Source organism: Sinocyclocheilus anshuiensis, unplaced genomic scaffold (assembly GCF_001515605.1).
Source record: "Sinocyclocheilus anshuiensis isolate Anshui unplaced genomic scaffold, SAMN03320099.WGS_v1.1 scaffold714, whole genome shotgun sequence".
In the NCBI taxonomy this organism is placed as follows: Eukaryota; Metazoa; Chordata; class Actinopteri; order Cypriniformes; family Cyprinidae; genus Sinocyclocheilus; species Sinocyclocheilus anshuiensis.
The window spans coordinates 765968-779965 of NW_015546068.1; the positions used below are offsets into that span (position 1 = coordinate 765968).

Below are 13998 nucleotides of genomic sequence, written 5' to 3' on the forward strand. Positions count from 1 at the left end.
GTTTGCACCACAGTTACATAACAGACCGCTCATGGATGCACAGTGCACAAAAAGATCTTATGAAAATCCTATTGGCTGATGTTAAACGACGTCCAGGAGTCGCAAGCTTTCAGGGCTCCTACAAATTTTCCATTTCAAAATGACATGCTTTTCCATGCTCAAATTTCCAGACCATACTTAACATAAGATAAATTATTTTATTTATGTATTTATTTTTGATTTAACACCATAGCAGCAGCGATGGCTATATTCAAGGCAAAATCAACAGTATTATGACTACAATATCATTTCAATACATTGTTTACAATAATTTAACAATTTTGTCTTAAAACATACAAAAGTATACAATTTATTCAGTCATGTTAAACGATTACTAAAATGTTGATTGCCTGCTCTAAATGTCATGAAAAAAAACACTGCTTGTATGATAAATTGAATATATATATTTTTTTACTTTTATTTAAATTTAATTATTTAATAGTTTTTTTAATATTAATTTAATCTAATATTTTAGAAATCAGAATATTTTTCCATACTATTGTGTTCTCTTTTCCTGTACTTACTCAGGTCTGAAAAGTACTAAAATCAAATTCTGTATTTTCCACTCCGTGTAAGAAACCCTGGGTTTTATTCAGTATGCAAAGCTGCTGCAATGAGCATTTATGAGGAAGAACCAGTCAGTGGGTTTAGGAAAGTCTGAGAGGTTGAATATTTGAATATTCATGAGATTTGACGGTCATCATTTTGAGATTTATTTGGCCCCAAACACACTGTAAAAGGCTTTTTTTTGGCCCCAGTAGGTTCCAACATGAGCCAGCCTTTCTGCTGATTCACTGCGGTGTCTTACTCTGTCTGCGGTGGCACTAGATAAGACGGCCTCCAGCACAGACGAGCTGTACTCCTCCGAACATAGCTGATCAGGAGCGGACTTCACTGCGATAGCCAGAGCCAAACTACGGCCGTGACGCACCATCCAGTCCACACCAGACACATCCGCTGCAGACAAACAGATAACATGAGAGTCGTCGTCATATGATCTGGATTCAGTTCTAGATTGAAGTGCTTTTCTTGATGCATCATCCCAAACCACTGGCAGGCCTGAGATGTGTGTGATCTTACCGAGGACATGCTGCTGTAACACACTCTTGAGCTCCTCTTCTGACAGGAAGGCACACAGCTCGCCAACACAGCCTGCTGAGGCCATTCTTGTGGCATCCTACACGCGCACACACACACACACACACACACACACACACACACACACACAGAGGTAAGGCAACAACGACATGCTCACACAACCACATCCTGTGCTAGTTACTGTTTTAAAGACAAAGAACACATGCATTCATATTCGCAAATGTCTTTAAGCAAAGAAACAATAATAGGAATATTTTACATAAACATCAATATATTTAAACATACATATTTTCAGATAATAATATATTGTCAATATAAAATATAAAATGTTAATATATTTAAATATTTTTTAAATATATATATACACACACACAAATATATTATATGTAATAATATATAATAATATTATTATTATACAAAAATATTTGTTTTGTTTACTCAACACATTAAAAACACTATTAAAATGAGTACATTTATATTATAATTTGTTTTAAATATATCTGTAGAGTAAAAACAAAAAAAACAAATGCACTACTAGCAGTATTACTGTAGTATCAAGATACTACTAGTGTTTTTATTTTTATATTTTCTTTTTTAAATTTAAATTTTTATAAATGTTGTAGTAATTTTGTTGTATTTTTACGGTTTTGTTTAAAAATATGTCTATGTAGTTTTGATTCATTTTATTAAAATTTTAGTTATTTTAGTATTTCAAGTTAAATTAAATGAAAATGAGAAATGTTGCCTGGGCAGCTTATGTTTTTTTTTTATTTATATTATTTTAGTTTAATTCATTTAAAGTTTATTTTTTTAAATTTCAATTAACAGAAATATGTTTTTTCCCTCTCCTTTTTTAAATTATGTATTTAATTTTTGTTAACCATAATGACCCTGGCTAGTAGCTGTACCTCATCATGTCCCAGCATGCCCAGCAGTGTGGTGGTGATGTTCTTCCTGATGGAGGGGTCGACCTTTGCCCCTGCACCCTGGATGACGAAGCGCAGGGCCTGTAACATCGTCTCCCTGCAGAATGAAGACAATAACAGAGTGACTGATAAGCACAAAATAATTTTTATTCTCTACAGAAAATAGATCAGAATCCCTAATTATGAGCAAGAGCTAATAATAATTAATAGGGACAAATTAATTTGGCAAAAACTATTACGGTTATGAATGATCAGCTACTGCCAGCTAGCCTTAAGACAAATGTATGGTTAAAAAAAAAAACTAAACAAGAAATAATTCCAAACTACTGTTAGAAACTTTTTTTTCCAAGCGTGGCCACAGAACTGTCTGTATCTGTGGCTCTCTGGGATACTTAATTCTGATTGGTCAATGGTGTTATAATAAGCATTCAACTGTAAAATTGCTCATTGCACCAGTGCACAAATACTATTTCCTGCAAAGTTTTAGTTTCTTATCTCTCATCACTCTGCACTCTCTTTATTTTCACTTAATAAAATAATTTAAACTTAAACCAATATTTCATGTCCAACTATTTATTTGCCAAGTTTGGAGTCCGTTTAGTTTTTTTGTTTTTAAAGAAAATTAATACTTTTATTCAGCAAAGTTGCATAAAATTGATCAAAATTGACAGTACAAAAATAAATGCTGCTCTTTTTAAATTTCTATTCATCAAAGAATAATCCTGAAAAAAAATGAACCAAGGTTTTCGCAAAATATTAAGCATAACAATTAACATTGATGATAACTGAATTATTATTTCATTGATAATAATCAGAAATGTTTCTTGAGCAGCAAATCAGCTTATTAGAATGACTTCTGAAGATCATGTGACACTGAAGACTGGAGGAATGATGCTGAAAATTCAGCTTTGATCACAGAAATAAATTACTTCTTAAAATATATTGAAAAATAAAACGGTTCTTTTAAAGTGCAATATTATTTCACAATATTACTGATTTTACTATATTTTTGATCAAGTAAATTCAGCCTTGGTGAGCAGAAGAGACTTTTTTTTTTCAGTACACTAGTGTATTTGCAAACTTCATGCCGTAACTGTTGCAGAAATGTGCATGTGTTTTCTGTGTGTTTTTTTTTTACCTGACTCCAGAATCCTCTGCGTTGTGTATGGCCGACAGTTGTTCAGTGAACAGTGGATCTACTTTAGAGTGTATGGAGACCAGCTGACCCAGAGACTCTGCCGCCCGCAGCCTCACGGCCCGGCTGGAGTCCTGGAGGGCCTTCAGGAAGGTGGTCTGGAGCTGCGGCAGGAAGGGTTTCAGAGCGATGCCCACCTGCACACAAGAGAGAGGAGATATGAGCGTGAGTTATGAGTGGTCTTCAGCAACATCAGGACGGAGGCGTGATGGACACTGACTTTGGCCAGCAGCAGAGTGAGCGTCTCCAGCAGAGCCGTCTTCACAGTCCAAGCGAAACGGTCTCCTAGGATACGGATGAGCGGTCCGGTGATGTTGACCATCCTTACATTTTATTTCCAATTTAGTAGTAATTTTAGTACTTATTTTCAGTTAGTTGCCAAAGCAAAATTTATATTAAGCTGAAATCTTTTTTTAATCTAATATTAATATTTTATTTCAGCTTTATTTAAATTACAGAAAATTATTTTTAAAGTTTGTTTAAAATAACACGCTTTCATATTCATAAAGCCTGTATTCAGAATGGAACACTTTGCTTTTGCCATTTATATTATTATTATTATCGCTTCTTAAATAATTCTATTTAGCTTTATATTTATTTTATTTTTAGTCATTTTAGCACTCCAACTTCAACTTATTTGCATTTCAGTTAACTGCCAATGCAAGTTTGTCTCTGTAAGTGATTCTCACCTTCTTGGGCAGACAGAAGCCAGGTAAGTGTTGACCTTTGACATCAGCGGCAGCAGAGCGGATGTCCCTGTGCAGGTCATCAATAAGGGACAGCTGACTGCCAGCATCCAGTTTCTGCACCAACACACACAAACACAGTGAAACTATGAGAACTGTATCAACCAAACGACAATACCAATCATATTTCATTACTTCTTGTTTAATTCCTGGTAGTAGCATAAATCAAGTAATAAATATAGGAGAAAGAAGTCTCTTCTGCTCACCAAGGCTGCATTTATTTGATAAAACTTCTGCTCCGGACTTCCTGTCAGCACTCCTTCCCTCAGCACGGGGAGAATACACGTCACTCCCTGAGGAAAAATACACAGCATGTCATATCAGGGCTATTACAGTATTTATTACTATTCTGAATTAGCTTATTTTTATATTTTCAGTTTTCATGTTAATTCTAGTTGTTGTTTTTTTTGCAATTTTAGCACTTTCAGTTAGCTGACAAGGCAAAATTTCAAAAATTTTTATTCATCGAATATTTTTTAAAATCTTTAAATTGGTTTTTATTTTTATATTTCCATTTAGCTTTAATTAAATTTATTTCGGTTTAAATTTTTAGTGATTTTACTACTTCAACTTAAATTTATTTGAGTTAGTTACCAAATTTGCCAGTTTTTTTAATCTAATATTATATTATTTAGAAACTATGAGAACTGTATCAACCAAACGACAATACCAATCATATTTCATTACTTCTTGTTTAATTCCTGGTAGTAGCATAAATCAAGTAATAAATATAGGAGAAAGAAGTCTCTTCTGCTCACCAAGGCTGCATTTATTTGATAAAAAATACAGTAAAAATTGTGAAATTATATTACTATTTAAAATAACTTTTTTTACATATATTGTAGAATGCAATTTATTTCTGTGATGCGCAGCTGTATTTTCAGCATCATTACTCCAGTCTTCAGTGTCACATGATCTTCAGAAATCATTCTAATATGCTGATTTGCTGCTCAAGAAACATTTCTAATTATTATCAATGTTAAAAACAGTTGTGCTGCACAATATTTTTGTGGAAACCATGATACATTTTATTTTTCAAGATTCTTTGAGAACATTAAGTTAAAAAGAACAACATTCCTTTAAAATATAAATTTTTGTAACATTATAAATGTCTTTACTTATTCCTTGCTGAATAAGTATTAATTCTTAAAAAAAATAAAAATAAACTGACTTTAATCTTTTGAACAGTATCATATATGCAACAATGTAAAATACTTAAAACATTTTATTTTAAGAGAAACACAGGCTTTTTGTCAATCGGTTTCAGTGATGCAGAATCAGCTTTGAATTGATTCAGTGAAAAAGAAAATTGAAGTAATTCACAGAAATGAATCAAACTTACCAACTATAAAACATCTCATACTAATAGGTCAAGGATCACAAAACTAGTCTATTCGTGGTTGTCGACTGGATCACATGAGATGAATGATAACAGCAGGTATAAACAACAGAGACTTTGAGAAGATTTGCTCACCTTTGTGATGGAGTTGATGGTGTCCCAGCTCTGGTTGAGCACCTCAGGGTTGGGGTCGTTCATGAGCCGCATGAGGCCAGACAGCAGCCTGCGCGTGTGAGCGCTGTAGTCCAGCCGTGTTCGGGAGAAGTACCCGTGGAGGATGGTGACAGACGCCTGTCTCAGCCCAGCGTCTGCTCCTCGCGTGGCCTCCAGCAGATCCTCAATGATGATTCTCTGGCCCACTTCATCCTCCACCGAGAGGACCACAGTCTGACAGTTGCTCAGCTCCTGCAGAAGACCAGAAACGCCACATTTACACTGTCAGCCAATTCTGATTCCTAATAATTTCTGAGTTGAGCGTTCATATTACTAGTCAAAGTGTGAGAATTATTACAATTATTCAATGTTTTATAAAGAAGTCTCTTCTGCTCACAAAGGCTGCATTTATTTGATCAAAAATATAGTTAAACAGTAAAATTGTGAAATATTATCCTAATTTAAAATAGCTGTTTTCTATGAGAATATATTTTAAAATGTAATTTATTCCTGTGATCAAAGCTGTATTTTCAGCATCATTACTCCAGTCTTCAGTGTCACATGATCTTCAGAAATCATTCTAATATGCTGATTTGCTGTTCAAAAAACATTTCTAGTTATCATCAATGTTGAAAACAGTTGTGCTGCCCAATATTTTTTCAGGAATCTTTAATGAACAAAGTTAAAAGGAACAGCATTTGTTTGAAACAGAAAAATAAACATTATAAATGACTTTACTGTCACTTTTGATTAATTTAATGGATCCTAGCTGAGTTTTTTGTATACTTATCACAAACTTTTGAATGGTACTGTATCACGGATTCCACTAAACTCTTCGGCACCACAATTGTTTTCAACATTGATAATAATCATTAACGTTTCTTGAGCAGCGAATCAGCATATTAGAATGATTTCTGAAGGACAGGGTATCTGCAGGATTTCTAAAATCAAATTTAAGGCTTTTTAAGACCTGCAGAAATGAAATGAATACCATATATGCAGAGTAGGGCAATGTCTATGGTAACATATTAAATCATAAAATGACTGTAAAAAGCAAGTTTTACAGTTCAGATACAGGTTTTCACAAAAACAACAAGTTTTATAAAACGATAAACTTTTTTAAGAAAAGGGATGAGTCAAAAGTATCAATTACATTAATTAAAACAATTATCATCAATCAATTATTATATTAATTTTAATAACATATAAATATATCTTAGTGTCTTAATTGTTTCGATTTTTATAATGCATTGACATTGAAATGTGCAGCACTCATTTATTCAATGAAACCGTAGCCTTTTGAAGTTTAATCACACATTCACATTAAGCCGTATCGCAATTCTTGTCTTTCAGTCCCCAAATTTAAGACCTTCATTTTTTTTTAAAGGGGTCATATGATGCGATTTAAATTGTTCCTTTCTCTTTGGAGTGTTACAAGCTCTTGGTGCATAAAGAAGATCTGTAAAGTTGCAAAGACTAAAGTCTCAAATCCAAAGAGATATTCTAAATCTGAATCTGCGTCTCATTTCGGAGGCTGCTGCTGCGTCCTCTGGAGGTCGCATTTGTCGGCCGCAAACATTGAGGCGACCCAGGTGTAAACGTAATCAAGTAGACTGTTATTCATTGTGAGGTGTAAAATACTACAATTTATTTCTTACTTTGAAATCTAAAGGTTAATTTTCTCAAACGAGACAGCCTCAATGAATTATGCATAAATTATACATAGACAGTTAAGCCCGTTATGCCGAAAACATAAGCTCACTATTCTGCAAATCCACACTCTGGAGTTAGTATTTTTTACTTTTTTCTTTGCCCCGACGACAACACATTGCTGAAGAAAATTAATAAATAGTTTCACATTCATGTCTAAATAGTAGTAGACTTGTGTTTTTTCTCACTGCAGCCTGAGACAGATCCCAATAACGTGCCCTCGTCAATATTTATTCTGCTTTTATTATAGGCTACTGTTGTTGATCATAAAGTTTTTTGGATGGATGTCGAGGTTTTTTAGGAGGGGCAGAAAGTTCTATTTCCCGCTCTGACCCCTTTCGTTTGCCAGCTTCCATGAAATTAAATACGCTGTGTTTCCTGCCAACTGGCAACCCGGGGTGCCGAAATACAATTGGGTAAACTGGCAGTGGGCGGGTTTCACAAACCAAAACAGAGACCGACATTCCGGCCCGGAACGCACATTTTCAAAGGAGAATACCTTACTGTAGCATTGTTTTTCAGATAAACAAATATGTTAACTTAGCATGTTTCTTAAATATCTGCAAACATATTACGGTATTTTTATGCTTTAGTAGAGTCAAAAACTTACATACAGCACCTTTAAGACTTTTATTGGCCTTAAATTTGATACAACTAAATTTAAGACTTTTTAAGGACCCGCAGAAACCCTGGAAGAATCACATGACACTGAAGACTGGGGTAATGATGCTGAAAATTCAGCTTTGATCACAGAAATAAATTACATTTTACAATATATTCACATAGAAAACACTTATTTTAAATTGTAAAAGTATTTCAAATTATAACTGTTTTTATAGTATGTTTGATTAAATAAATGAGCAGAAGAGACTTCTTTCAAAAACATTAAAATATCTTAATTATTCCAATTTATGGGCGGTAATGGATGTGTGATGTAGCAATAGAAATGATTGACAGCTGTCATGTTCACCTGCAGGCACTCCTCTGAGCCTAGCTTGTTTTTGAGAGAGGAGAGCAGAGCGGGTAAAATCACACCGAGGTGTCGCGTCAGAGCGTCTCCCGCCACCGCAGACAGGAAGGCAAGGACACGCGTGTTTACAGGAGGAGCCGTCAGCTACAGGGGATAAAAATAAAGCGTTAAATAACACTATCTGGAATAGAGTCCAAATTTAACAGGTAAACAAGTGCAAGGAATATTCTAGTCTCAGTCTGAGAGATGCCCACAGCTTTCTCAAAACAGCAAGATCCAATCTGATTGGCTGGCTTTATGCCATTCCCTGGAATCAGCATGCACAAAGTCAGATTATTATCGCCAACTAAAACTAAAATCATAAAAAATATTTTCACCATTTGAAATAAACTTTCACTGAATTAAATATATAAAAAAAAAACTTAAGACATTTTATTTCAGCTAGTTTCCAAGGCAACATTATTCATTTTTGTTTAGTTGAAGTACTAAAATAAACTAATGAATAAATATGAATAAATACTCTATAGACATATATAGATATATATATCTATATCTATATATCTATATAGACATATAACATATACTAATATAAATATATATGCATACTTTTTTAGTACATAATTATATATGTATAAAACGGCATATAACGGTGAAAATTGAAAATATATAGTAAAAAAATCGAATTCAATATATTAACAAAACTATAATAGTATATCAATGGCAATAAAATAACACTGGTATTGGGCACATATAATGAGTGGCATAGGTTTGTAAGGTTTGTAAGATCAAACCTTTGAAATATCAAGGGATTAATCTTAGATACAAGAAATTAAAATACTGTAAATAATTACAAACTCTGGTTGGTCACTTTAAATGTCATTCTTTCAAGCCTAAAGTGGTCATTTCTAGTCCAGAAAAAGCTTATATTACGCTGACTTTGTTGTTTGTCTGGATATACAAGCTTATAAATCTTTGTTCATGCACAGGTTAGTTAAGAAAGGCCGCTAGTAAAGAGAACTCACCTTAGGCACCAGGTAAGGCAGGACAGATCGACTCTTCACAGCCATCACCTGCTTCAATCCATCCAAAGCAAACTCTGACGTCTCGTCATCATCCTGCAACAAAAAGCACAAAGTTCGTTTTAATGCTTTTCACCATACATACTGTTTTAAAGCAGAACTATACTACTGTTCAAAAGTTTGATTTTTTTAAAGAAACTGATACTTCATTTTAAAAAATGCTGTTTTTTTAACTCTATTCAGCACAACTGTTTTCAACATTGATGATAATCAGAAATCTTTCTTGAGCAGCAAATCAGTATATTAGAATGATTTCCGAAGAATCACGTGACACTGAAGACTGGAGTAAAGATAGAGAAATAAGTACCATTTTTGCATTATAAATTGTAATAATATTCCACAATATTACTGTTTTACTGTATTTTTGATCAAACAAATGCAGCTTCGTTGAGCACAGGATTCTTCATTCAAAAACCCATTAATTTACATTCTTTAGTTTCTTAAAAAGGCAGTTCACCCAAAAATGACAATTCTGTCATCATTTACTCACCCTTAACCTGTATGCATTTCTTTCAGATGTTGAACACAAAAGATGACATTTTGAAGAATGCTGGTAACTGACGGTAGCCATTGACTTCCACAGTATGCTAAGTCAATGGCTACCGTCAGCTGTTTGGTTACCCACCAAACTCACACAGGTTTGGAACAAGTGGAGGGTGAGTAAATCAATTTTAATTTTTGGGTGAACTATCCCTTTAATATTGTTTTATCGCTTATTAATTTTTTAAACGTCTGTTCTTTCTTTATTTTCTCAGCAATGCAAAGTAAACGCAGGGATTGTGGGAGGGAGGCCGCACCAGTTGTTTGAGCAGCATAGGCAGGATGTCGTCGAGGGCCTGGTGACCGATGGTGGTGTGGAGCTGCTCGAAGGTTTTGGCAGCCGCTTCACGAACCTCCTCCAGAGGATCACACAGGGCCTTACGCACAGTGGGAACCAGAGACTCGGAGAACACCAGAACCTGACACAAAAACACCGCTTTACCACGATGATGTGAACAGAGTGAATCGTGAGCATATTTTATCAGCTGCAACTCACTGCTTCTTTGCTGGTGGACTTCATGATCTCGCTGAGGCCGATACACACGCCCTGCCTCTCGTCGCTCTTATCTGAGCGCAGACCCTCCTCCAGGATGGGAATGATTTCAGGCAGGATCTTCTCACCCAGTTTCTTCACCAGGTCACCTAAAGTACGAGCGGCGATCTGGAGCAGGACAGACGGAAAACACAGACATTAACCTAAACAACATAAGCAATGGAGGCATTGAAGTCTTTCTTTAGAGAAACACGGACTGATCCATCAGTCATACTTTTTTCAAACAATTTTTAAATAGTATTTAAATATTATTAAAAATTTTTCTTAAATATCAAGTTAACATTTTCTTATTAAAATAAATATTTTTTTATTCTCATAAATATTAAGAAAATAAACATTAAATTAAGCATGAATTACTATAATAATAATAATAATGTGCTATTACAAAATAAATTTATTATTAAGAAAATAAGTTTCTTAATATTTATTTTCTCAATAAATATTAAGAAAATAAACATTATTTTAAATATTATTGCAATTTATTAATTTTGTTTCTTAAATATTAACAATGCAAACATTTTCTTAATATTTATATTAACAAATATTTTCTCAATGTATTAAGAAAATTCTTAATATTTTCTCAAATAAATATTAATTTAAATATGAATTACTTTAATAATAATATGCCATTACAAAAATGTTTTCTTAAATATTAAGCAGACATTTTCTTAATATTAAAATGAACAAATACTTTAATTTATTATTAAGAAAATACATTTAAATATTAATTATAATAATTTATATATATTTGTTCTTAAATATTAACAAAGTAAAAATGTTCTTAATATTAAAATAAACAAATATTTTCTCCATTTATTAAGAAAATACATTTCTTAACATTTTCTCAAATATATAAAAAAATAATTTAAACAAAAAATGTCTTCTTAAATACTAGAAAAGTAAACATTTTCTTAATGTTAAAATTTTAAAATATTATTTGATAATTTAAATAATTAAAATAAATTTATTATTAAGAAAATAAGTTTCTTAATATTTATTTTCTCAATAAATATTAAGAAAATAAACATTATTTTAAATATTATTGCAATTTATTAATTTTGTTTCTTAAATATTAACAATGCAAACATTTTCTTAATATTTATATTAACAAATATTTTCTCAATGTATTAAGAAAATTCTTAATATTTTCTCAAATAAATATTAATTTAAATATGAATTACTTTAATAATAATATGCCATTACAAAAATGTTTTCTTAAATATTAAGCAGACATTTTCTTAATATTAAAATGAACAAATACTTTAATTTATTATTAAGAAAATACATTTAAATATTAATTATAATAATTTATATATATTTGTTCTTAAATATTAACAAAGTAAAAATGTTCTTAATATTAAAATAAACAAATATTTTCTCCATTTATTAAGAAAATACATTTCTTAACATTTTCTCAAATATATAAAAAAATAATTTAATATTAATATAATGTGCTATTACAAAAATTATTTCTTAAATATTAAGTAGTTTTCTTAATATTAAAATTAACAAATATTTACTTAATTTATAATTAAAAAAGCTTTCTTAATATTTATTTTCTCAAATATAACCATTAATGATGATAATTTTATTCAGAAAATAAAGTGTGTCAAATAATTTTGATATCAAACTGTTTAAACAGTTTTTTAACAATTCAGCGGTTTATGTTAAACTTTTTTATGTCATATTCTTGCAGGAGAGAAATGTCATTACTGTATTTTATTCCTCAAAATCTAGACAAAATGTTTTTTTTTAAAGAATAAATAATAAATATGTAAAAATAATAAATCACAATAAAAAACATTACAGCACAATTATTATGATACTAAATACACACTGCTTTCCAAACGACATCAAACTCCTACTACAATTCTGATGTAGCTGCTAACATGGAAACAAATTTCCAAAAAACAAACGCATCTTTTGCAGGCCACAAAAATCAAAAGGGACTGTAGTTGGCTATTGGCTGTACCGTTCTCTTGTCTGGGCAGGTGGAGGCCAGGAAGCCCAGCAGCAGCGTGAAGAGAGTGGGCAGGATTTCTCGTAGCGTTCGCGGCGTGTTCGACACCACGATCTTCCACACGTGAAGAGACGCCTGTCTGACCACCAGCTGTATGTCTGAGCGGCCCATGTAGAGCCCAGAAAGCACACGGTTGCGTCTCTCTGCACCCAGCGCTCCAATGATGGCCTGGGGAAATTTATTACAAACACATTTACACACAAAGTTTCCTAGAACAAAAGCACAACAGGAAGTGAGGGATCTACTTTGCTCTTCTAATGAAAGCATGGCCGTCAGACCCTGTCCTGAATGTACGGGCCCCTGTGGTCCATTCCAGGGGCTCATTACAGTTACCTTATTCGACTGGGCCGTGCCAAAATTGTCATCCTCTGATGCCGTCTCTGTTGTCATCTTTCCTGTTACCCCGGAGATATGGAACAGCAGGTCGCCTAGCAACTGCACCGAGCTGAATCTAAGAGAACACAAACACTCAGCATCAGCATCCATCGCTATGACAACCGTCTCTGAAGTGATGGACGGCCCGATGTGAGGTACCTGATCCTCCAGAGGTTGTCAAACAGGCCCTGCTCCAGCTCTGGCAGCAGTAGAGCGATGGCCGTCTCGGCGTACATGCTGATGATGCGCTGGCCGGCGCGCAGGGCCGTGTCTCGCACGTACTCGTTCTCATCGGCCAGAGCCTGAACACACACACAACCATCTATCTTACTCAATCCAACAGACCGTTTTATCTAGATTTAGGAGACTTAAACAACTAGATGGCAGTCACATTCCTGTATAAACAGTATGAACAACCAATAAAAGACAGAAACAGATCAACAACAAGTCAAAAGGGTTAAGCATGTTCATTTGCTGGTAGCCATTGACTCCCACTGTATTTTTTTTTCCTACTATGGAAGTCAATGGCTATGTTGGTTACCAACATTCTTCAAAATATCTTCTATCATGTTGAACAGAAGAAACTCGCACAGATTTAAAATTTTGGGTGAACTATCCCTTCAACTAAATTGTGAAGAGTGGGATATTACTGGTTAATATTTTTCTTAGTAATATTAACCAATAACTCTCCAATAAGTAGTTCTTATATATAAAGATTGTGCAAATAAACAATTTATTTTCTTAATATTTATAATTAATGTTAATTTATTAATTAGTTTAATAATAATTTAAATAAATTTCTTAATATTACTCAAAGAAAACCGTATAAATATTAATTGTTTAATAATAATTTATTATTAAGAAAATACATCTCAACATTTATTTTCTTAAATATTTAGAAAGTAAACATTTTCTTACTAAAAACAGACATTAACATTAATTACCATTTTCATAAATATATTTTTAACAATTCAATAGTTTGTTAAACTTTGAGCTCATATTCTTATGAGTAATTTATAATAATTATTATTTACTATTAAGAAATACATTTCTTAACATTACTCAAAGAAAACAAATATTAATTGTTTAATAATAATTTATTAATAAGAAAATAAATCTCAATATTTACTTTCTAGAATGTTAAGATTTTGGGTGAACTATCCCTTCAACTAAATTGTGAAGAGTGGGATATTACTGGTTAATATTTTTCTTAGTAATATTAACCAATAACTCTCCAATAAGTAGTTCTTATATA

The 13998-nt window shown here is 32.6% G+C and overlaps 1 protein-coding gene across 1 annotated transcript in view; it reads right to left on the reverse strand.

Annotated features, from left to right (window-relative positions):
• The window catches only part of LOC107699625 (eIF-2-alpha kinase activator GCN1-like), a 51969-nt gene that overhangs the window by 8610 nt on the left and 29361 nt on the right, over positions 1-13998 (reverse strand). The window contains exons 37-51 of the mRNA XM_016500943.1: positions 12903-13045; positions 12702-12819; positions 12321-12536; positions 10292-10456; positions 10053-10214; positions 9199-9291; positions 8177-8320; positions 5479-5748; positions 3948-4061; positions 3880-3884; positions 3479-3581; positions 3202-3395; positions 2046-2160; positions 1120-1216; positions 848-996 (exon numbers count right to left, since the gene is read on the reverse strand). Coding sequence (XP_016356429.1) covers positions 848-996; positions 1120-1216; positions 2046-2160; positions 3202-3395; positions 3479-3581; positions 3880-3884; positions 3948-4061; positions 5479-5748; positions 8177-8320; positions 9199-9291; positions 10053-10214; positions 10292-10456; positions 12321-12536; positions 12702-12819; positions 12903-13045 — 2088 coding nt within the window. The remainder of the gene's footprint in view (positions 1-847; positions 997-1119; positions 1217-2045; positions 2161-3201; positions 3396-3478; positions 3582-3879; positions 3885-3947; positions 4062-5478; positions 5749-8176; positions 8321-9198; positions 9292-10052; positions 10215-10291; positions 10457-12320; positions 12537-12701; positions 12820-12902; positions 13046-13998) is intronic.